The sequence below is a fragment of the Bactrocera latifrons genome, unplaced genomic scaffold (genome assembly GCF_001853355.1).
Source record: "Bactrocera latifrons isolate USDA-ARS-PBARC rearing strain unplaced genomic scaffold, ASM185335v1 scaffold_107, whole genome shotgun sequence".
NCBI lineage: Eukaryota > Metazoa > Arthropoda > Insecta > Diptera > Tephritidae > Bactrocera > Bactrocera latifrons.
Window position 1 is genome coordinate 582,153 of NW_017534486.1, and position 24,659 is coordinate 606,811.

Genomic DNA, 24,659 nt, shown 5'->3' on the forward strand with positions numbered 1-24,659 from the left:
ATTTTGACGTTATTTTATAATTATAGTTAACAGTGCGGATACTTATTAGCCACAGTTTTTCTCGCGTTTGTTTCGACTTTAAAGTATTTAAAGGAAGTAAGGAAGGGCTAAATTCACACGAAGAGGGACATCGGTTTTGGCAGGGAGTAAAGCCAGGAAAGTATCTTCAATCGAAAATCTTTATATTACGTAAAAGCAACTATTGACTCACAGATTGATTAATGTTTTCGGTAAAAAGTCAACTATAAGCACTGAGTCCACATATTTAATACCAGTTTTCGTTCTATTTGGTCAGTTCTTAGTCATAAAGTGACACATCACAAAGGCAATATTAATACAAAGTTTTATTCTGATATAGTAATTAATTCTTTATCCACTTGTTTATCCATTATAAGGAAAGTAGTCTCAGACCATCCGGCTTACTGACTGCCGTACTGTTGTAGGCATCCTACGCTTAATCGTTCATACATTGTTGATACCATCTGATTCAAAAATATTAAACTAGGATTCATCCGAGTCTACCAGTGAACCACTGACTCTACCTCCCTTTTAATCTTTTTAGGAATGCGATCTGGTCTTAAACGCTTTTCTCCATTGTTGTTGCGTTCATTGTAGCACCAAAAAATCAAAATACTTAAATTTAAGGAATGACTCCGATCGAATGAAAAATCGAGTCGGTCCGGTTACATTAATTCGCTTGTGGTCAGAGCGGCCTTTTTTCGACGTCATACTTGTCTCCTTCTTTCTATTTGGAGGTTCCCTACTTTTTGGAGTAAAAAACACAGAAACTCCAAATATGACACGGAATGTTTCTTATCATACGAAAGAATATTCTTTGGCATTTATTTTTTAAAGATTTTCTCATTCAAATGTTGGCCGCGGCTATGCCTCAGATGGTACATACGTTGAGGCCAGTTTTCCATGGCTCGTTTTAGCATGTCTACTGGTAACTGACTCGCATAATGTTTTGCTCCAAGGACTAAATTGAAGCGGATTAGCCCGCATAGAACTTAGAGGGTGTATGAATTAGCCCCCACTGAATTAACCCCCACCAGGCAAAATGACTTAAGTCCCAGCAATTTCTCAGTGAATCTTTCCCCACCAAAAATGACGGAATCCCCACGAAAATGATTTTATCCCCACCAATCGAAATGAATTAAGCCCCACAAAACGTGGGTGTTCTTACATGACAGAATCCCCACGAAAAAAAAGAATTAATCCCCACGAAAATGACTTTATCCCCACTTTACTTCATTATGTATTCAGTATGTAATATTATTCAGTATGTAATATTTAAAAAGAAAAAGGTAAAGAATTAAATGAAAATATGAAAATGTGAGAAAAAGAAAATAATTAAATAAAAATATGTAAATATTCGTCAACATCTTGACAACAAAAAGGGCATTTAAATTTATTAAAATTGTTTCTCCTTTTACGAAATGTACACTGTGATTTTAACCTTTCGTAAAAGGAAAAATTGCCTTCTATTATTTTATAATTTACAAAATTATGGCTTTTCCTTTTACGAAATTTGAAAAGTATTATAATTTACATTGCTAACTGTTTGTTTTATTTTTATAAAAGATCACGGAATTAAAATGAATTAAACCCCACGAAAATGCTTTTATCCCCAACAATCAAAATGAATTAATCCCCACCAAACGTGGGAGTTCTTACATGACAGAATCCCCACTAAAAAAAAAAAAAAGAAACGAAAATGATTTCAGCCCCACTTTCCGCCATTTTTAATTTTGTTGTCAATTTTTAGAAATATGGACCGATGGTTCCATCGGCCCACAAATCACACTAAACCGTTGTTTTTTCATATAAAATGGCAGCTCTTGAATCTCTTTGGGTTGCTCTTCATCCCGGAAATTTTGCTTCTTTACATACTCGTTGAGCCCATAGAATGAAGCGGTATCACTTGGAAAGGTCGAGCGGCTTCAGTTATTGCACAAGTTATATTTTGTACGCTTTCAATTTAAGATGTTTACGTAAAATACGCCAAGTCGATCCATACGTTAGTCCGACCTAATTGTAACAAGTACTTCTACTTGGATTACCCGTTATATTCACTTTCGACGATGTCAATTCATTATGACATTTGAGAAATGAGCGTTGTTCAACATTGTGGATTACAAGTTAGTTACTCGGTTGGATATGTATTGTCTCGCTATTAGAAACAATGACAGTGACGTTTTAGTTGGAGCCGTCATTTAATTTTCAATTAAAGTTACTATTTTAGTAATATACATATATATACCTTTAAGTACGTACACCAGCTTGATGGCCTGTGCCTAAAGGCATATAAGAAGAACAATTAAATTGCCATAAAAAAGCGGAAAGCTTCCTGAAGCACAGCTGTAACCAAATTAACTGCATTAAGGTCACACTTGGGGAATTTCCACAGACTGTTTTTTTTAGCGAGCATCTACGCTAAGTAGTCTCGTTTAGTTCACTCAAATGGAAAACCAATTTTAAGTTGATCTTTTGGACAACCTCAACGATGAAATTAAGTGCCGAAAGTGCTGACCACAGCCGGGCAGCTGGCCACGCTTGCGCATTTTGTGGTTTTTAAGTTGTGACTCATTGCACTACAGTTGCTACAATTACATTAAGGCAAGCACCTTGAGCAAAACTTCTTTAATTGTTGCGTTGTGCTTTATGAACTCGTTTGCTTTCCCCAAAGTAAATTTCCATAAGGCTGTCGCAAAGGTCATATCTTTTAACAGTTAATTATTTGATAATGAAATTTAAAAAAAATATTACGTTTATATAATTTATATATAGAAAATGTGCATGTGCCAGTAAAGAAAATGAAGCTTGTGAGATCAATTACTTTAGCTTAGACGTTGGCAGAAATACATATTTTTACAAAGTAAGTCTTTGTTGCAGTCTCGTGATAGTCAGACATTAATCTATTTAAGAAATCTTAGAAACAATGGAGAGAATTGTTCTACTTAGAAATGTATTTATATTATGTATGGCTTAAAGTATGGCCCGATGGGGAATGGGCACTCTGTAAAAAAAGTAAGATTATTTGAAGAGAACTCCTATATTAACAATTAATAAGGAAAAAGCGATTTTCGAATAAAACGCACACCGGAGGACGGCTAGACAAAGAATTTATTTTTTGTTAGTTTGCCCGATATCCTGGGCGCATAAAATGCGGAATCACTCCAGTATGACAAAAAGTCGTTTCTGAACTATAGAGACGGCAGCAATGATTAAATAACCCACAAGGTGTAAGAAGGCATTAATGATATTTGAAAACTCACTTTCTATGAATGACGATTTCAAACTCAAACCCGAATAAATTTCAAACCAAGAACTAGGCTTTCTCAACGATAAATGCTTAATTACTGATTACTTTCTAAGCTTAAGTTTTTACTTAACCAGGCTTGACCGTGACACATCCCCTCAATCTCATACCTCATATGGGTCTGATCATCATTTCTGGCGTCTTACTTCACTTTATACTTTGGAGAATGGTGTTTTAAGAATTGAATAGAATAAGATTGTAGGGTCGTCACAAAAAAAGTTATTAAAAATTGAATAATAGGCAAAAGTAAATTTGAAAGCAGTGATAAATGCGTCGATGTGAAAGAACAAAATCTGTTCCCATCATCCAGAAAACGGTATTATTCCGAAGTAATAAATGTGTAGTAACGATAAAAAGTATAGCTTATAAGGCAGAAATCGGCTCATATTATCGGCTTTCATATTAAATTTTTTATATTTAAATTATATTTTTTATATTTATATAGGTATAGTATAACAATTCCCCAGGTAAATGACATTTCAAAAACAAAATTTGTTTACGGGCAGTTGTGATTACAACAATGCATAAAAATATCGAATAAAGAATTAATCTCAAATTTTGTATTTATACCAAAAGTTCGTGCACGGAATCGATGCGAATGTTGCAAAAAGCTTACGGCGATTCAGTTTTATCAAAAACACAAGTCAAGCTTATGTTTAGTACAAAGCCTTCAAATACGGTCAAGAGATTGCTGATTAACTGATATACTTACATATTAAAAAAGTGAAGGATATGGTGCTGGAAAATCGTCAGACAAGTGTTAGAGAGGTGGCAGAGTTCGAATGATTTTGGTGGATATTTTGGGTATGAAACGCGGACTCGTCCCGTTAAAGCTGAATTTTTAAAAAAAAGAGTACCATAAAAAGGTCTCTTTAGACATGCTTGATCGTATTATGATCCCACATTCATGGAGATCAATAATGACTGCCGATGAGACATGAGTTTATGAGTTTCACATGCAAACAAGTCAAAAATCATCGGAATGGAGAGAAAAAAACGAGCCGAAATCAAAAAATCAAATCAAAGCCGCTAAAAAAAAAAAGTGATGCTCATTGTTTTTTTCGATAGTCGTGGTTTGGTGCATAAAGAATTTGTTCCGGAAGGATAGACTGACCGTCTAAAGAGTTATATTTGGCCATATTAAGGCGTAGGCGTTTGCATGAGAACATACGTCGAAAACGTCCGGAATTATTGAAGGTCAATTTATGGATTTTGCACGATGATAATGCACCATCGCATCGAGCCACTATTGTGACCGAATTGGAACCCAAAGACGGGGTGAATCCCATCGATCAGTCATTCTATTTATCAGATTTGGCTCCGTGTGATTTTTTCTTGTTCCCCAAATTGAAATTACCGCTCCGTGGAACCCGTCTTCAGTTGATCGAAGATACGCGAAGAAAATTCTCTGAATGAGCTTAAGTTCATCCCAAAAAATGCTTATGAAGAGTGTTTCGATGACTGTAAAAATCGTTGGCATAAATATATTACCCCCGACGATGATTACTTTGAAGAGGACAAAAAAAGAATATTGATGAATAATTAAATATTTTGCGTTTTATTTACAATTTCCGGGTATATGATGCATTACTAAAATGAGATATCCACTATATTCTACTGGCCACCAAGTATACAGAGCCTATTGATAAACGTCTTTTACAAAATATAGTCTAAATTCACGATAAATTCCACAACTTCGTCAACTAAATAAGTAGAATTGTCAATAAAAGTGACAACTTTATTAGAAGTTCAAAAGATGTATTAAAAAATATTTGGATTCTTAGAAATTGTGAAAATATTTACCATCTGGTTCCGAATACATGTATATTTCACCCTTCCATATTTCATACTTATGGGGTTTCTTTGTAAAAACGATTAAAATTTTATAAATACATATGCACATGAGTATAATTTTAAAACTAAAACTCATTGCAAACAATTTTATATTTTTATTTAAACGCCGAAGCTTTGTTCCGTACGGCTATAAATTAAATTGGCAATGCAAAATATGTGTTTGCATTTCATACCATTACGGTGATGGGTTGTTTAATGAATTTGCATCAGATTTTGCCAAGTCATTTATTTGATACGTGAAAATTTACATCACGTCCCAAACACACACACTTAACTGCTTTTCTGACGCGAATTCTAAAACATCGCGAATACACATTACTTAAAAATATTTAATTCTTTATTTATTATTATGAGCGCATGATTCATAAGAAACACACACGATAATTTCAAATTGGTGTGACAAAGTCCCAAATGCTTTCATCATAAACACATATAACCAATTGGCCTAAGTAAATTAAATTTGGGACAATAACAAAGGGGATTCCGGCTAAATTTCTGGGATTGACGTTGTGATATACAAAAAATAACTGCTCGTATCATTTAATCTATATTTAACGCTTGGAAATTAAGGAACGCGAGTCGAATGCAAGTAAATAGAAATTAACTAAAGAAGATAGTTCGGTCTACAGCCATGCTTACACCACATTCTTTCACGTTACGGTATTTATCAGAAACTTGCTATTCACTTGTTTCGAAAATGGGTGAAATCGGTTGATGAATTAACCTATTCCTACATAACGGCTTTTTCAATAGGAACGCTACAAAAGTAGACCGATAGGGACAGCAAACTACGCCATATTTTTCTCCGCTCTTTTGACATTTCTCTTCAGTAAGGGTTGGCATTTCATCAAGGAAAGATATACGATCACACAACGAGTCGATATTGCCAAAAATTTACTACCGAAATTCGGAATCAGTGGCTTTAACTTTAAGAGCGCGACGTCCAATTTATTGTCGTCGTAATCGTCCCGTCGGATCAACAATTGAGCATTTAGTGGAAAAATATGAATCCATAGGCACAGTATAAAATGTTTCCATGCCAGTGAGAAATATAAGTGTCCATTGGGGTTCCATCAATTGGGGAAAACTCAAATCAGTCTGTCACGCTTGGGCAACTGCGTTAGTTGGATGCGTTTTGGTTCATCTTCGATATTTATTTATTTCAAAAAATGGATTAAAGAATCTGTATAAAATTTTGCGTGAAAAAATTATGTGCGCGGAGGCATTTCGATGTTGCTTGTGGAATATGACGAAAATAAGATTGCAGAGATGTCGTGCATCATGAATTCTCGCCATAGGGTCGTACGGTCAATAAATCATATTACCTGCAAGTTATGCGCAATTTGCTTGAAGCAATCCGTAAAATATCAACGGATTTGTGGAAGAACGAAAATTGGCTTTTCCCCATATGATAACGCTACTGCTCACAGATCGTTGCCTGAGCGTGAATATTTGGCCAAAAACAACACATTAATGGTGCCGAAGCCACTATATACCTCAGATCTGGCCCCCTGTGACTTTGTTTGTTTCCAAAACTGAAGCCACCCATGAAAAGACGACGCTACGATAAGATTTGGAAGATAAAAATCGTAGCAGGAGCTAAACAATATCACTCCAAATGACTTTTGTAAGTGCTTTGAGGATTGGAAAAAAAGCTGAAAGGAACGCAATTTCGGTGATCTGGTGGTTTCTACTTTGAAGAGATCAAAATAGATATTCATGAATAAATAAAAAAATTCTTAAGAAATACAAAATTTGCGATATTTTTTGAGCAAACCTCGTATTTCGATTTGCGTTAAGTTATTCGGTTGTAAAAATTATTGACATACAAATAAATAAGAAAGCATATTGACGACAAAGTTCTAAAGCAATAAAACGATGATGATAAGTGATTTCTGTAGTTAAGTTGATTTTAATAAAAAGCATTTCCCAGTAATGCTAATCACGGCAATTGACTTTACGCCCTACTATATGTTATAGGTTAATAAGATGTTATACTTGTACTCAATGACAATTTTTAATTACAACCAAGATTTTATTGAAAAAGTATATCTCAAAGTGCAATTAATAAGAATTTCATAAAACAGTTTCAAAAGAATAAGCGTTAAGCAAATAAATACATCGGACGACGGGCTTTAGACGAATTGTGGAAAGCGAAAGATCCAGAAAGTGCAATCTCAAGATTTGCATTTGTAATCTGATTTAAGGGCATCTGTTGTTTTTTTTTTTTTTGTTTTTTTTTTTGGCATATTTCGGTTAAGGGGTTAAATTAATAATAATAAAACTTAATTGTTTTCTCAAAAAATTCTAAATTTTTTTGCGTGTCTTTAAAATATGTTTATCCTTTTTTAAGTTGTCACGCAAGGTATACCTTTTACCATTTCTGAATGGTGTCGATGTGGTGCAGAAACCTTTCCGCTTCCGACGCAATCAAAAACAGCCCCGAAAAAAAAATGCAATAAATAAACTATTCGCACCACCAAAACCCATCTTGAGACCCAGCATTCATTATTGGGTAATATTCGACCGAATAGACCACTTCCAATATAGCAACCGTAGCTGAGAGTGTACACGAAGACTGGAGAGAGTTCATTCGGCAGACATATGAAACGACTTGACCGACTTTTTAGACCCAATTGTATTCAGCGATGAGACCCATTTCTGGCTTGATGGATGTGTAAACAAATGAAATAGCCGCATTTAGGACAAAGAGTAACATGAAAATATTCAAGAGCTGCCATTTCATTCAGAAAAAACAATTCTAGTATGGTTTTTTGTGGGCGGGTGGAATCACCGTTCCATGTTTCTTCAAAAATGATGCTAGTGAGAACGTAACCATCAATAGCGATCGTTATTTCGTCTTGTGGTCCGTTATTCGCCCGTTCCCACGACAGTCGGGTCTACGAAAACCGGAACGGACCCGGATTTTTATCCGGCCAAGGACTGTCAACACGGCAGAATTCTGCCGTTACAACAACAACAACAACCGTTATTTCGCCATGAAAACCGACTATTTGATGCCTGATTTTGAAATTTTAATGTATTTTTTGAGAGAACACTTCGATTAGCAGATAATTTCACGTTATGAACCAGTCGATTGGCCACCAAATCATGTGATATGACACCGTTAAACTTTTTCCTGTACGGATATGTAAAGTCTTAAGCCTAAGTGGGCAATCCCGCTTCGAATCAGGCCTTGGAGCAAAACACCTCGCGTGTCATTCGCTAATTACTTGTCGAAATGCTCAAATGTGTCATCGTAAATTGGACTCAAAGAATGGACCATTTTTGAAGTAGCAGCGGCCTATGTGTGAAAGATATAATCTTCAAAAAATAAATGCTAAAGAATGTTTTTCGAATGATAATAAACTTTCTCATTAAATTTGAAGTTTCTGTTTTTTTTATTTAAAAAAGTAGGGAGTTTCGAATGGTTCACCCTTTGTAAGGCCTAAACTTTGAAGTTAAGACAATTTCTTATTAATTTTTGTTAATTTTGAAATTAAATATACAATATCAAAAAGTATGAATTGAACTCAGTAGTGAGAGACTTCTCTCAGCAAGCAAAATATTATAAAGTTAAGTCTGTTCACATACATAATGCATAAAATTTTGTCAATCTGGAAATATTATATGCAGAATATATTGTCACCTAAAATGCAAAATAACGTAACATCACTTTTCACAAGTTTACAGGCGTAAAAAAAACTATTTAATGTATTTAAAGTGACGATATGCATTTTGGTCTGTTAGTGAGGGGTCGTATCTCATAAACGAACCTATAATACCTTAGAAATTAAAATTTTCAGTATTGTAAATTTAAATTTCAAAACAGGAATCATTTCGTTTTGTTTAAAGAGAAGTATCTGAAAAAATGTGATGACAACTGTTAATATATTTAATACGCACACACTGTAAAACTTTACAACTTAATAATGACTGATTAATTAGCTGATCGTGTCAACCATCAGCCTAGCCTAGGTCTAGATTAATGAATTAATAAAAATGAGTAAGAGCACATAGAGAGCCATAAAATAAAATATTTGATTGTGAACACGAGGTGAACTTCGTAGCTAAGTGAAATCTGACCGAATCCATAAGAAGTCTTCTAAGTCCCCAACAAGTCTAAAATTGATTCAAATGTATAATATAATCCATACTACATTTATCGACAAGCATAAACGCTCAAAGTTTAATTGTATATATTCGACGCAATATGTGAGAGGAAATAGTTTTATTTATAAACATTTGCAGCAAATGAACAACAATGCAAAGTGCATTGATTCCAATTATCATAAACCGAGTTTAGCGCAGCAAATGTCCGAATCGATGAAAGCAGGCCGCCCAGAAGCGCGCGTCCGGAGTAGCATGAGAGATAACAAATGGCTTATCAGCTAGCAGCAAAGCAATAGCTGAGACAATAGCTCACCAAAGAGAAGCAATGCATCGCGAAAACAAAAGCGGAGAGAGCGCGCTGTAAAATATTGCAAAAACCACTCGAGAGCGGATTAAAAGAGAAGGTGCAGCATAAAGGCAACTTATTAAAGCTAATTGCCAGTTTGAGTGTATCCCAAGCGCCACTTGGCAAACAATACGATTTATAATTTGACGCAGAACGCTTGGACATCGCTGAAAGCACTCATAATGAACGCGCATTTTACACTCAAAACCGTTTGCATTGCAGCGCAGCTCACTCACTTGGCGCTCACGAGCGCGCCGGTTTTGGCACGAAACAAGTTGTTGTGGTGTACTTTGCGCGAAAAGCGAATGCTGTAAGTTGTAAGCTGTAACTCTTTGAGCTTGGCGCCGCTGGTTGTTGTTCGCGCTGTTTTTTTTTTTTTTTTTTTTGTTTTGGGTTGGTTTTGCTCGCTCGGTTTGTATGAGTGCATATGCATGCGGCTGCTGTCTGTCGCTGAGAGAGTTACGCTTAAATGATATTGCCAAGTTGTTGCAGAAATTATTTTCTCAGCGCATTTCGAGCATTAATGGTGTGGTATTTTGCGCAGCGCGTGCAAGTTAAATCGAATACAAAACGTTAAGCAGCCGTGACTGTGCGTGTCAGTGTGCGCGCTCGTGTGTGTGTGTGTGTATTTATATTTAAATAAATTGCAATCTATAAGCGAATAGTTCGATTATTTGTCATTTGCTGCAAAAGAATTGCAAGAAAGGGCGGATAGTGTGTGCTAATAACGGCGCAGCGATACAAAAGACTTAAGCGACGAACGCGTTGGCCTTACGCATAGCTAGCGAAGGCGCATGCGCAACATAAACAAAGCCTATGAAAGTGGAAAATGATGATGTTATTGGCTTGAAAAGAACTAAAATATATAAAATGCTGCAATAAATAAAATATATAAATATTTGCTCATAAAAAGTGCGTTGGCATGGACAATGTCTACAAAATTTTTAATTATATTTTGGCTGTTGGTCGAAAACATACATACATACATACATATGTGCATTGCAAAATAACACAGAAACAAGTTTCCATAAATGCTGGTGTTTGTGTGCGAAACTCTTGTGATAATTTGGGTCGAGAATATGTGTTTCAGACAGCTTTAAAGCTGAAGAAAAAATACGAAAAAATTTCATCGAATTTCGAATTTGTGCAAATGTAACGAATGTGGAATATATAGAATAGAAAAATAAACAAATAGCAAGCAGTTGGGTGAAAATTAAATTACAAAAGTTATTAAAAAGTTTAATTTAAAATTAAATTAATTACTAATTTTGATTATTATTATATTTTAATTACAAAAAGCGCTGAAAGTAATAGTAATTATTAACAATAATCATAAAATAATGCAAAAATAAATCGAATACAAGCGTAAAAAATATTATTTCTTGAAACAAAAAACCGATACGAATATTTTACAACAACAAAAGCAAGAAAAAATGCATGCAAGTAGTGTATAAAAAACAAGTAAACACCAAAAACTACACATTTGTTGAGAAATTCCAAGCAGTTTGCCCGAGTGACTGCAGGAACTCGTTAAATTGTGGCAAGTGTATTTCCACAAGGCCTCCGACGAGCTGGCCGGAGCCGCACAGCTGTCATCGCAGCTGCCACTCCCCGTGCAGCACAGCAACAACTAACACACAGTTTAAGCTAAAGCATTGCGCGCAAGCCGAAAAAAAATATTAAGGAACATTGTGCTACATGCCACCAATTTGTCGATTGTGCAACAGTGCTGAACACAAGCAAATAAAAAGCAAAGAAAAATGCTGAAAAATTGAATGTAAACAACGTTAACCGCAAACATACAACAACAGCAATAACACCGCTAATCAAAATTGCAGCGAAGAATCATTTATCCGCAAATCTGCAAGCATCTTACTAGCCTGCAAGTGCATGTGTGTGTGTGTGTGCATGTGCTTGTGGCATATTGCACAATTCTTCGCCGTTGTCTGGTGAGCAATTAAGCACGCTTACACCGATTGCCAGCCAGCCCGGGCAGCGTACGAGCGCACCACGCCATGCCACTGCCAAGCCGCTGGCCAAGTCAAGCACCTGAACGCTCGCGCCACACAGCTGCATAGCATCCACATATGCTGTGCTGTTGTTGTAATCATATATGCATATTAAACGTACACATATATGTACATATGTACATGTGTGTTGGTGTAACTAAGCCAGTGCTTTCGTGTGTGTGTGTCCATCATTGCAGCGCATGTATGCCAGAAATGCGACGCAACAACAGCGCACACACACTCATACAAACATACTAAACGCGCATATAAAGGCATTTGTATATAAAAAGTAGCCATGAGTGCGCCTGTGTACGGGTTTTGCAATTGCAACTGCTCGCAGTGAACTAAAAACGAAAAACGAAAAATAAAAATAAAAACGAAAATAGTGCAATAACAAAAACAAATCGGACGAAACTTTGGCAAAAGTTTAAGAAACGAAAATCACATAAAAGTATTTAGCGAAAAGCTAGCAACAACAAACAGTGCTTCATAGTTGCAGGAGAAGGAAAACGCAAAGTCAATAAAAAAAAACCCACACACAAACACAGTCCACTTCGTATATGTGTATGTCGTGTGACCTATATTCATAGATATAAATAAAGTTTAAGTTGTTGTATTGTATTGTTGGTGTTGTTTTTTTTTTTTTTCTTGTGTAACGTGTTAACATAAAATCGCCAAAATTGCTGTGCTACTTTGTTCCAGGATTATGGGGTACATCATGCGGCGCTTTCTGCGGTCGGCCATGATCGTCTTCAGTTGGTTCGTTGTACCGTACAGTCGCTTCACCAACATCAAAGTGAACCGCAAAAAGTTGCCGCCCATACGGAGTCACCTGCTGGAAATACCCGCTGTCGATTTGGCCAAACTGATTCGCAATGGAAAGGTGAGTGAGCTTGAGCTTTTTTTGCTTTCTTTTAGTTTTTAGTTTGCTCTTCTTTTGAAAATTACGACAGGCAATCTTACTACTCAACGCGTTAAGTTTTAAAAATATAGAAATAGATCAGTAGTTAAGAGAGTATCAACGTTTTTTCGGTTTTTGAAAAATCAGATTATGTTATATTTTTTTGCGTTGCTTTTGAGAATGTTATATGGAAAAGTTTTCCATACAAAGACTTAATTTTGACCGGTCAGCTTGTATGGCAGCTATACGAGTATGCTATGGTGATCCGATCTGAACTATTTTTTCGGAGTATATACCGTTACTTTGGATAATAAGCTATGCAAAAATTTCGTAAAGATATCTCGTCAAATAAAAAATTGTCCACATAAGGACAAGTATACGATCATTCAGTTTGTTTGGCAACTTTATGCAACAGTGGTCCGATATACGCGGTTCCGTCAAAATAACAGCACTTTGGAAATAAAGAACGTGTGCGAAATTGTGGCCAGTCTGAAGGAGTTTAGAGTGCACCACAACTTGATAATCGAAGAAATTTGTCAACATAACCTTGCTTTTTGAACTGCCTTGACATGTTGTTTTCGGCTTCGGCACACCTTTGCATTCGGTCGTTTGGTCGTCTGTTTCCTTGTCGTAAGCATAACTCCAAGGCTCATCGCCAGTAATAACACTTTTCATGACATCCTGGTAGTCGCAAAGCAATGTTTCGTTAACCCGGCATTGTTTTCGAATTGAGTGATTTTGGAACCAATCGTGCTTTCACTTTTCTTAGGCCCAAATGATCTTTCAAAATAGTTTTCACTGATCCTTCCGCTATTCCAAGGATGCCAGTAAGGTCTCTGACTATTGATCCTCGATTTTCAAGCACCAATTATTTTAATTTTATTGACGTGTTGATCATCAGTTGATGTTGATCGCTGTTCCGGACGTGGTTCGTCGTCAACGCGTCCGCGATAATTTGTACCAATCAAAAACACTTCCTTGTGCTAAACAATTATCACCGAGATCTTTTCCAATACTTTGAACGTTTCGGCACCGGCTATTTGGTTCCGCGCACAAAAGTGGACAATATCACTCATCGTTAAAATCACCGAATGCACTTATTGTATTTCAGAAAGACATGCTTAAACTAAAAAATAATGATTATTTTGGCACAGATGTCACAGATAGTCACAGCAACCTAGCAAAAAAATGCTTCGATAAATGAGTTTTCGCGCCAAAGTTAAATTAAAAAGTCTTTCATATTTTCCCTAGTGGGGAGCAAAAGAGTGAGGAGCAATAGTGCGCTTGTTTGACCAAGAAGTAACGATTTAAACCGGTTCTTAGTTGATAGCATTAGACTTTATTTTTTATTTTTTTCGAAGCAGTCAATGAATGGATGAATATCGGTCCATTATTTCAGCCTCCATATGCGCGAAATTCAAGACATTTGCCTCAACAAGTATCAAACTATTCCACTTATGCATCAAACATTTCCAAGATATTCGATCTAAAAGGACGTTACATTGACATAGATTTCACACCATTAACTTAAGTTTTTGAGGGATAATTAAAACGCAATCCTTGGCCCGTTGATAAGCTCAAGACAACAATTGGCGCATAGCTAAAGTGCTTAAGATTTTCAAAGAAGTAACAGAAACCGCAGCAAACTTTACTTATGTAGGTCCAACTTCACTGATTTTATATTTCCAAATATAAAATATTTTTTTATTTTTTTTTATTTATTTATTTTTATTTTATTAAAGCTTACATAATAAACAAATTATTAAATAAAAAAATATATATAAATATATATATATATAAAATAGAGACTCAATTTTGCTACTGTTTTATTTATTAAGTTCAACGGCAAATTGTAGACAAATCAGAATAATTGTCTTTGAAAGTATAATAGGATCAGTAACTTATTGCGCCTTGAATTTTGAAATCTTCCAGAAATTTACGGAGGCTGCTATATATATTTCTGTCCTTCTGCCAGGTGAAATCTGACATTTCCATTGGAAAGTTTGACATTTTTTAGCATAACATCACTCAGAACGTTTTGTCCTTTAGTCGTGAATTGTTCTATTTACAGGGAATTAAAAAATTCATCTCGGCCAAAAAATGGAATTAACTCGTGAACATTTTCGTGCGATCATTTTTCACAACTTTCGACGTGGATTATCACGACAAGAGTGCATCGAAGCACCATCTTATAGCACTGTGAAAAACTGGTACAACGAATTCAATCGTGGCCRACGCTCGCYCAAARAYGAATTCCGTGAAGGTCGTCCAAAAACAGCCGTTGTGCCAGAAAACATCGATGCCGTACGTGAACTGATAATGCAAGACCGTCATGTAACATACCTTCAGATAGAGGCATTTCTCCCACCAGCATACATTCGACATTGCATGAACACCTGGCCGTAAAAAAGGTTTGTTCTCGTTGGATTCCGCACAATTTGACAATCGCTCGAAAAAATGCTCGTGCAGATTGGTGTAAAGAAATGCTGAAAAAATGCGATCGCGGTGCTTCAAAAGACGTTTATAAGATCGTCAAAGGTGACGAATCATGGATCTATGCGTATGAGCCCGAAACAAAACAGCAATCGACCGTGTGGGTCTTCCAAGACGAGCCAAATCCAACGAAAGTTGTTCGTGGAAGAAGCACTTCGAAGCAAATGGTCGCCTGTTTCTTCGGCAAAACTGGTCATGTGGCGACTGTTCCGCTTGAGCAACGTAGGAGGGTCAATTGTGAGTGGTACCCCACCATTTGTTGTTGAAGTCTTCGGAGAAATTCGAAAAACGAACAAGAGAAGACGAATCATTGTGCACTATGACAGTGCGAGCTCTCACAAATCGGCTCAAACCAGCGCCTTTTTGACCGGCCAAAACTTCGAATTGATGGGTCATCCACCGTACATCCCTGACTAGGCACCCAATGACTTATTTTAATTCCCACAGATCAAGAAAATAATGCGTGGTCAACGATTTTCGTCGCCAGAAGATTTTGTTGAAGCATTCAAAAACCATGTTTTGGAGGTGTCTCAATCGGAGTGGAAAAAGTGCTTCGAAAATTGGTTTGAGCGCATSCAAAAGTGTATAAATCTTGATGGAGAATATTTTGAAAAACAATAAAACCATGTTCGTTGATAAATATTCCTATTTTCATTATTAGGCCAGAAATATATATAGCAGCCCTCGTACACAGTTGTTTGTACAATTTTCCACTAAGCAAGTTCACTGAGAATAAAGCTTGAGATTATCTTCTTATGAGCACGTTTTTATAAAGCGCATCCAATTTAGTAAGCTTCAACTAGCATCGGTTACATATTCTTATATTGTATTTTTCCATCTTCAAGTATATATTCCTTGATTTCAATTTTCTCAACTTTACTTCGTTCTATTTTCCACTATTTTATCGCTAAATTAAAGGGTTTTCTTTCTGTTATTATTAACATTTTGCAAAGCTCATTAAAATGTATGAACGAAATTTTGTCGTCATATTTTCACACATATTTGTATAGTTAAGCATTTATTTGTGAACTTCCAGACGGGATGGACCGGTTTACTAAATGAAATTGGCATAAATTAATTAACTAAAAATTCATGGCTTTATTTTCACGAGATCTGTAATAAAAATTGTTTCAAAGAGTGTAAGAAGTTGGCGCTATGGGAATTTGTTTTTTTTTTTTAATAAAAGATATGAAAATGCAAGATTGTCTTTTTTACTTTAGGCTTTAAATATTTACTGAATATATATTTTATTTAAAATATTTTTATTTTCGCACACTTATTAAAAATTTGTTTTGCCACATCATGATAATGCCAGCCATATGTAAAGAAAATACTTCACAGTCGCAAGGTCCTCTGACTCTGCCTAAATCGCAACAGATCCAGAGATCCCCTAACCTCTCAGCAAGTTTCGGATTACCATAGATATAAGAAGTTTCAATCGTTACTATCTAAAAACCTTGTCGGGTGTTAACTGTGGAAGTGGATTGCTAGACTCCTCTCAGAACTTCCTCTTTGAGCATCATGCTTTAGCTACTAAGGATCTAAGACAATGAATCTCAAACCTTTAGAATTCCAAGATAACTGATTGAGACCAAAATCAAGCTTTTAAGTAGTTTAGTGATAGTATCAAGGTGGTTTATCGATATACCACCTTTAAGAATATTCAGATCTATTTATAGGTGTTTTTGGAACCATAAAGAACTCGTGTGGTGTGATCTGGAATTAGGAATTAGCCTTCATACCTAACTTAACCTATCCGAGTAGTATCAATTTTTGGATAATTAATGATGCAGACCAAAAAATTACGTATAAGTCACCAACAACCGTCCACATGACACATACTAAACCGGAACAAAGCCGTTTATACATACATATGTCTGGTCAAGGACAGTCAAGTCGGCAACGTTCTACAAAATTTGACCAATGTTTTCTAATTCAGCAACAACAAATCAAGAAAAGCTTATATCACTTTTGCCTGTATATCTCGTACTTAGCCGTGAAACCTACCTTCAGCAAGTTTCAGAATGGAATCGTATACATACTATGTATGTATGTACATACGCTAGCTATAAACATACAGAAATTTGCTTTAGTTTCTCTAAGCGTGTCTAAATTAGCATTACTGCCAGTCGGAACGCTTAAATAATAATTATGAAATAATATTCGAGTACTGACCAGAATTATTACTTCGTATTTACGTTCGTTCTACTACAATTTGTAATAATTAACTGCTAATTACTGCAAAAAGAAAACTAAATTTCTACTGAAACATGCCGAGCGAATGACTTCGGCATCGAAGCCGACTCGTGTAAAGCGGAAAAATACTACAAAACAAATAATAAATAAGAATAACACCGGTCAACAAAAGAAAACAATTTTTCTTTTGGGTTTCTGTTCACATGCTTGAATTATGATTCTAGGCATTGAAAAATAATTAAATATTAATCTTTAGTTCTTTAAGCTTGCCTTGGGCTGATCTACATCGATAAGTATATTTAAATTTATTTCATAAATCAAAGATGGCAGACAACATGGTGGCCAACTCCGAGGAGCAAGGAGAACGTTTTCACCAAGATGTGATGTACTTTGAACGTCGATATCAAGGGCAGTACAACGAGAATATGATGGGAGATTATATTTGGGGTTTAATACGAGAGAGCTCATATGGGCATAAAAGAAATACAAAAAATATTCACTTTTAGACTGTAATTTCTTGTTATTATCTCTTGTATCTAAAAAAAGTTTTTTAATTATAATCTATAGTGAAATTGTAGAAAAAATATAAAAATCAGTAATTTCTGCTTAAAAATCGAAAAATTGCTCTAATTTCTACGAAAGCAAACTTTAACCGGGAAAAATTTTTATACTCTCGCAACAAAGTTGCTAAAGAGAGTATTATAGTTTTGTTCACATAACGGTTGTTTTTAAGTCCTAAAACTAAAAGAGTCAGATATAGGGTTATATATACCAAAATGATCAGGGTGACGAGTAGAGTTGAAATCCGGATGTCTGTCTGTCCGTCCGTCTGTCCGTCCGTCCGTGCAAGCAGTAACTTGAGTAAAAATTGAGATATCATGATGAAACTTGGTACACGTATTTCTTGGCTCCATAAGAAGGTTAAGTTCGAAGATGGGCAAAATCGGCCCACTGCCACGCCCACAAAATGGCGGAAACCGAAAACCTAAGCCGTAAATAAAGATATTAAAATGAAATTTGGCACAAAGGATCGCATTAGGGAGGGATTTGGACGTAATTTTTTTGGAAAAGTGGGCGTGGCCCCGCCCCTACTAACTTTTTTGTACATATCTCGAAAACTACTATAGCTATGTCAACCAAACTGTATAGAGTCGTTTCTTTTAGGCATTTCCATATACATTTCAAAAATGGAAGAAGTCGGATAATAACCACGCCCACCTCCCACACAAAGGTTATGTTGAAAATCACTAAAAGTGCGTTAACCGACTAACATAAAACGTCAGAAACACTAAATTTTACGGAAGAAATGTCAGAAGGAAGCTGCATCCAGGCTTGTTTTAAAAATTGAAAATGATCTTGGCGTCGCTCACTTATGGACCAAAAACCATATCTCAGGAAATACTCCACCGATTTCAATGAAATTCGGTATATAATATTTTCTTAACACCCTGATGACATGTACCAAATATGGGTGAAATCGGTTCACAACCACGCCTGAAATCTCAATTATCACTTTATCATGCGAGAGTATAAAATGTTCGGTGACACCCGAACTTAGCCCTTCCTTATTTGTTTTCCTTATTTTTGTCATAGGAGAAACTAAAATTCAACATGTAGATGTCAGACCCAAAAATCGTGTTGACCGGTGTAAAATAAGTACTTTTCCTCTCACCCTGAGGCGGCAGTTAGAATATGAACTTATTACTTTAATAATTGAAATGATCGGCAATTAAAATGATTTGTTATGATTACGGCGGCAAACATTAAAATAAAACTGCATTTAGCACGAAGGAATATTTTAAATATTGATTAACATAGGAGAAATGAGGTAGGTTGAGATCTAATATAAGTAAAGCAAGTATATTACACGGTATGGTCCGCTTAACTGACTAGATTTAAGATTTAGTAGCAAGAATTAATGAACAAATATAATACTCGTATTATTACAAAACCATATTAGGGATTCGAAATATTAACATTTAATTTTCCATAGACTTTCTCTCACTAATCGTTTTGAAGGTATATTGGCTATACGGAAGCGGATATTTATGCATGCAATATGTTGTTGCAGAGTAGAATAGTTATTTTGTTTGTTTTTATAGAGTGATCCATTTCGAGGTTTCCTACTTTTCTAAAGAAAAAACACAGAAGCTTTAAATTTAATAGGGAATGTTTATTATCATTCGTAAAAATACTCTTTGGCAACTTCACACGCATGCAGTTTTTCTCCAAGACCTGAATCGAAGCGAGATCGTCCATATGACTTTAGATTTTACATATCCCCATAAGACAACCGTGCAAGGTCAAATGATCTTGGTCTCCCAATAAATCCATTGATTGATACAATGTATGGGAAGTGGCACCGTCTTGTTGAAACCAAACGTCGCCGAGATCACGAGCTTCAATTACAGGATCAAATAGTGGATTATCATGGCGTTTTTGAGAAATATGAACCGATCATTTCGCCAGACCACAAACAACACCAAACCGTTGCTTTTTCTGGATGAAATGACAGCTTTGGAATATTTTCGGGTTGCTCTTCGTTCTAAATGCGGAAATTTTGCTTGTTTCCTTACCCATTGAGTCAGAAATGAGTCTTATCACTGAACAAAATTTAGCTCGAAAACGTCAGATCTTCTTACAACTTTTCAAAGTCGGTGATGGTATTGCGAATAGTACGCTCAGATGTTTTAATTATAACATCATTCAAATGGCCTCCACGACTTATTTTGCAGGAACGAATTCGATCAACCCAATTTTCGAGTATTTTTCCACTAAATAAAGTCGTATGTTATGAATAACACGTTCAATATTGACTTCTAAAGTTTAAAGAGATCTGGTTTATTGCTAAAGACGGTGACATGACCTAGCCATTGTAGCTGCTGTCTTTTAATTCGCTGAACTATGCCAATGGCGTCGTATATCTCATACAACTCATCGTTCCATCGAATGCGATAATGCGCAAAAAACTATAAATCTTTTGCAGAACTTTTCTCTTGAAAACTCACAACGTCGACTAATCAATTGCGGCCATAAAAAGTGGGTTATCATCGACCATACAGCTCTCCATTGACAGTAACGGCGCAAGCTGCATTGCGAAAGAAGTACGAACCGATGATTCAAGCAGGTCAAAAACCACACCAAACTGTCAATTTAGGTGTATGTATTGGTTGTCATGATTAATTTGTGGACTTTCTTCGCACCAGAATCGACAGTTTTGTTTTTTTCACCGTACCACTCAGATGTATGTGAGCCTCATCGGAGAAGATGACTTTCTTAAAAAAACCAAAACCGTTATCGTCTTCAAATAGCAAGGCCAAATCGGCAAATTCACGACGGTTACGGTGGTTCAGTGGCTTTAGTTCTTGATTTTTTACAATTTTAAGCGGGTACAAGCCTAAACCCTTTCTCAAAATAGGACATTATGAAATGTACGCCCGAAATTTTCAACAATACGACGAGTAGCCAGCACAGTCGCACGGTTACTGCTACCATAAAATAAAAGCGCACGAAAAGTTTGCTAATAAAATTTAATAATTTTTACATGTTGCTCATGCGAATATCTTTCCATGATAATTTTGTGAACATTACTGACAACAATGAAAAAAATTACAGATCATGATTCATGATACATATATTTTATATTTAAAATTGGCGAAATGACGCAAAGAAATCAAATCATCCTTATTGGAAAATGGTGTACCAAGTTTTATGTTTCGTTATCTCTAACAAAGCTGCCACGAAAAGGCTTCGGAAAGTGGTCCATGAAAACCTTATATATTGCTATTCATATCATTACAAACACACATCAAAAATTGTTGTGAAACTTTACTAATACAAACTTATAAAATGTAAAGTAATTGCTTTTGTATTTCTTTTTTCTTGCAATATGTATTCATAATAATAAAATACAACAAAAACAAATTATATTTTCTTGTGATTGCATCAATATGAAAATCGTGAGAAACGTTTGCGTAACTGAAACGTGCCACACGCCACAAACGTCACATAGTTGCAATTGTTATGACTTCATTTATAAACATTAGGGTGAGCATTATACTATATAATATTATATAAAATAAAATAAATTGTTGCAGAGTGATTTTTGAGAGGATATGGACTGCGAAAATTACTTACTTCCATACTAACGAAAGCTTTTTTACAGATTTGATACCATTTTTACCAGTATTAATGGCTCAAATGACAAATTGGTTACAGTAAAAATACTTCTTATAGATTTTAGAAACTTAAAGACTTAAAAATTGATAATTGTAAAAGAAGATTCGAAACTAAACGAGTACTAAAATATATTTACTGCCAACTGGTTTGACCAACTATATTGCATTGTTTGATCGATTCACCGTTCTCCAATGCATGGCGTGTCAAAGACAGTTATTGGGTAGTCGAAAAAGTATTTTCGTATTTCCAATCAAAATTCAACTTTTTTTTTATATTTATAATACATTTTAGTGAACCAAATATGTACCATTTTGGTCGACTATTTTTGCCATTTTTCCACTAGGGACATTTTTCCATCAATGCAGATCGAAATTAAGAAATTTCCAGAACGGAAGCGAGAGAACCATTGTCTTGCTACACGAACTGATTGTCTCTATAAACTTCACAAATTTCATTGGTGGCGTACGTGGAATTCTTCCCTTTTTTATACAAAAATTTCAAAATACTATATAGCGAATTTCCTCATTTTTGAACAGCTGTAACTTTTTTCAACTTCCTCGAATAAAGTTTTATTTTTTAGTTAAATAAGGTTAAGCTTAAAATATCACCTTTCCAACACTATATGGTATGACACAATGTGATTGGTAGCAGTGGGGATATATGGCTACAACATCTATTGACAAAATACGGAAAAACTTTTTCGACCACCATATGAACTATCATAGTGAGATATGAGAAAAGTGTGAGATTAATCAGTGATTTTCCGATTAAAGTTCGGTTGATATTTAAGTTTTAAATTTTGAGTTAGTTTGCTACATTGAAGTGCAATAGTGGAACCTAGCCTAATCTAACCTACTTTGCTGACGAAATTGACAATCTTATTCATATACGAAGTGTGTTCAAAAAGTATCGCGAATGTTGTGTTTTTTCAAAAATTATTTTTTTGTTCATGAACATCTATTTTGTCCCCTTCAAAGTAATCCCCATGAGATATTATACACTTGTGCCAACGGTTTTTCCAATCTTCGAAGCACTTCAAAAAACCATTTTTTTTTATCTTCTTCAGCTCCTCCTTCGATGCCGTCTTTATCTCCTCAAGTGAAGCGTAACGTCGTCCTTTTATCCGCCTCTTCAGTTTAGGGAACAAGAAAAAGTCACAGGGGGCCAGATCTGGGGAATACGGTGGCTGCGGCATCATTAGTGTGTTGTTTTTGGCCAAAAAGTCGCGCACAAGCAACAATGTGTGAGCAGGGGCGCTATCGTGGTGCATAAGCCAATTTCTGTCACATCTTCTCGGCCTTCTGAGAATATTTTGTACCACCGATAAACGTTGCTTCGGTCCAAGGTAGCTTCTCCGTATGCCACAGTCAACAATCGGAATGCATCCGCGCTCTTAATTTCGTTTTTCACACAAAATTTGATACAGGTTCTTTGTTCCATTTTTTTGAATAGGTAAAAATCGAAGACGATCCGTGCAAGCAAAGCAGCTGTCAACAATGAACATTCAAAATGGCCGAGCTTGTCGGCATAAGTGAGAGACATGAGTACAAACATAACGCCACAAAAAATTCGAAATTCGAATATATGTATATACGTAACCCGCGAAAATTCGCGATACTTTTTGAGCACACATCGTATGATTTTTGTAATTATTTATGATATTAAAATTGTTATACTTATAATCCGATAAATATACAAAACCAATGATGAACTATTATAACATTATATTGTAAAATATTATATTTTTACTAGAGGTATAATTATTCCATCATCTATTTACATATGCATAAATTACGCATTAAACTGTAAATGTTGGTGTTATTTAATTTTATGATAAAAATAATCTGATTATTTCTCTAAATCCAGTGCATGCAATATGACATTGGTCGACACTAAGCTGGGCTTTACAATTATTGGCATTTATGCGCAATTATTGTCGCTTTAAATATGCAAATATGATTAAATTCAATGATATAAACAATAAATAACGCTTCAAACGATGTGTGTGATACATTTCCATTAAATGCACAATATTGTGATTTTGGAATTATAGCTGTGTAGTAATTTTGTTCATTTAGCGGTGTTTGTGAATAGGGTGCGGTATGCTACTATGAGCAAAAATAGTAAAACTTTCTTCATAATTTTAAATTTCTTAATTTTTTTGCCATAATCTATGGTATTCCCCGCAAAGTAATTTCCCGTGTCTACAATACACTTGTGCCAACTTTTTATCCAATCCTCGAAACAGTTGTTAAAGGCAAGTTCCCGAATAGCTTTCAATGCGCACAACGATGCACGTTTAATAACTTCGCGCAAAACGGTTTCCCCGGAGCGATCGTTTGCAGCAGGATATTGGTTGAAAATTTGGCGAAAAACTCACTCTGCGACTGCGCATTATCGATTTGCAAAAACAAAAAAATAGTTCTCGGCCCTCCATTCAGGCATTTTTTTACGAATAGCTTCGCGCAAACAACACATAGCAGTCAAATAGTATTCCTCACTGGCAGTTGAGCCAGTCGGAAGGAGTTCGGAGTGCATCACAGCTCGGTAATTGAAGAAAGCTGTCAATAAAACCTTCATTCTTGACCTATTTTGACGCCTTTTTTCAGCTTCTGTTCACTTTTGCTACAAACATCTGTTTCGGAGTCAAGACGTATCGCCAGTAATAATATGTTTCATGGCATCCTGGTAGTCCGAAAGCATTGTTTTACAGACGTTAAAGCGTTTTTCGAAAAAGTGATGTTGCATTCAATCGTGCTTGCACTTTTCTTAGGCTCAAATGATCTTTCAAAATGGTTTTCAGTGATGCTTCCGATATTTCAACGATGCCAGTAAGATCTCTGACTATTAATCGTCGATTCTCAAACACCAATTCTCTATTTTATTGACGTGTTGATGAAAATGCTGGATGGGGTTCGGCGTCAATGCGTTTTTGATCATCTCTGAATAATTTGTACCAATCAAAAAAACTTGTTCGCGACAAAGAATTATTACCGAAGGCCTTATGCAACATTCTGAAAGTTATTGTGATCTGTCATTTGGCGTAAATGTCACTAGCAATCATACCAACCTAGAAAATATTTCGATGAAAGGGTTTTCGCGCGAAACTTAAATTAAAAAATCTCACTGATTGTTGCCCACAGTAGTATATTTCCTGCATCAAAAAAAATGTATATATGAGAAGCTTAAGGCAATTGCATAACAAAAAAAATATTCTAAAATTATTAAAAGTCATAATTACATTTT

The 24,659-nt window shown here is 35.5% G+C and overlaps 1 protein-coding gene across 3 annotated transcripts in view; it reads left to right on the plus strand.

The window, feature by feature from the left end:
- Window positions 1-24,659, plus strand: part of LOC108970636 (fatty-acid amide hydrolase 2) — a 46,138-nt gene that overhangs the window by 9,495 nt on the left and 11,984 nt on the right. For 2 of the 3 annotated variants that reach the window (XM_018936133.1, XM_018936141.1), the window contains one exon: window positions 12,347-12,527. In XM_018936133.1, coding sequence (XP_018791678.1) covers window positions 12,347-12,527 — 181 coding nt within the window. Of the gene's footprint in view, window positions 1-11,042; window positions 12,209-12,346; window positions 12,528-24,659 lie in introns of those variants that run through there. The other variant, XM_018936150.1, reaches the window with a different exon arrangement.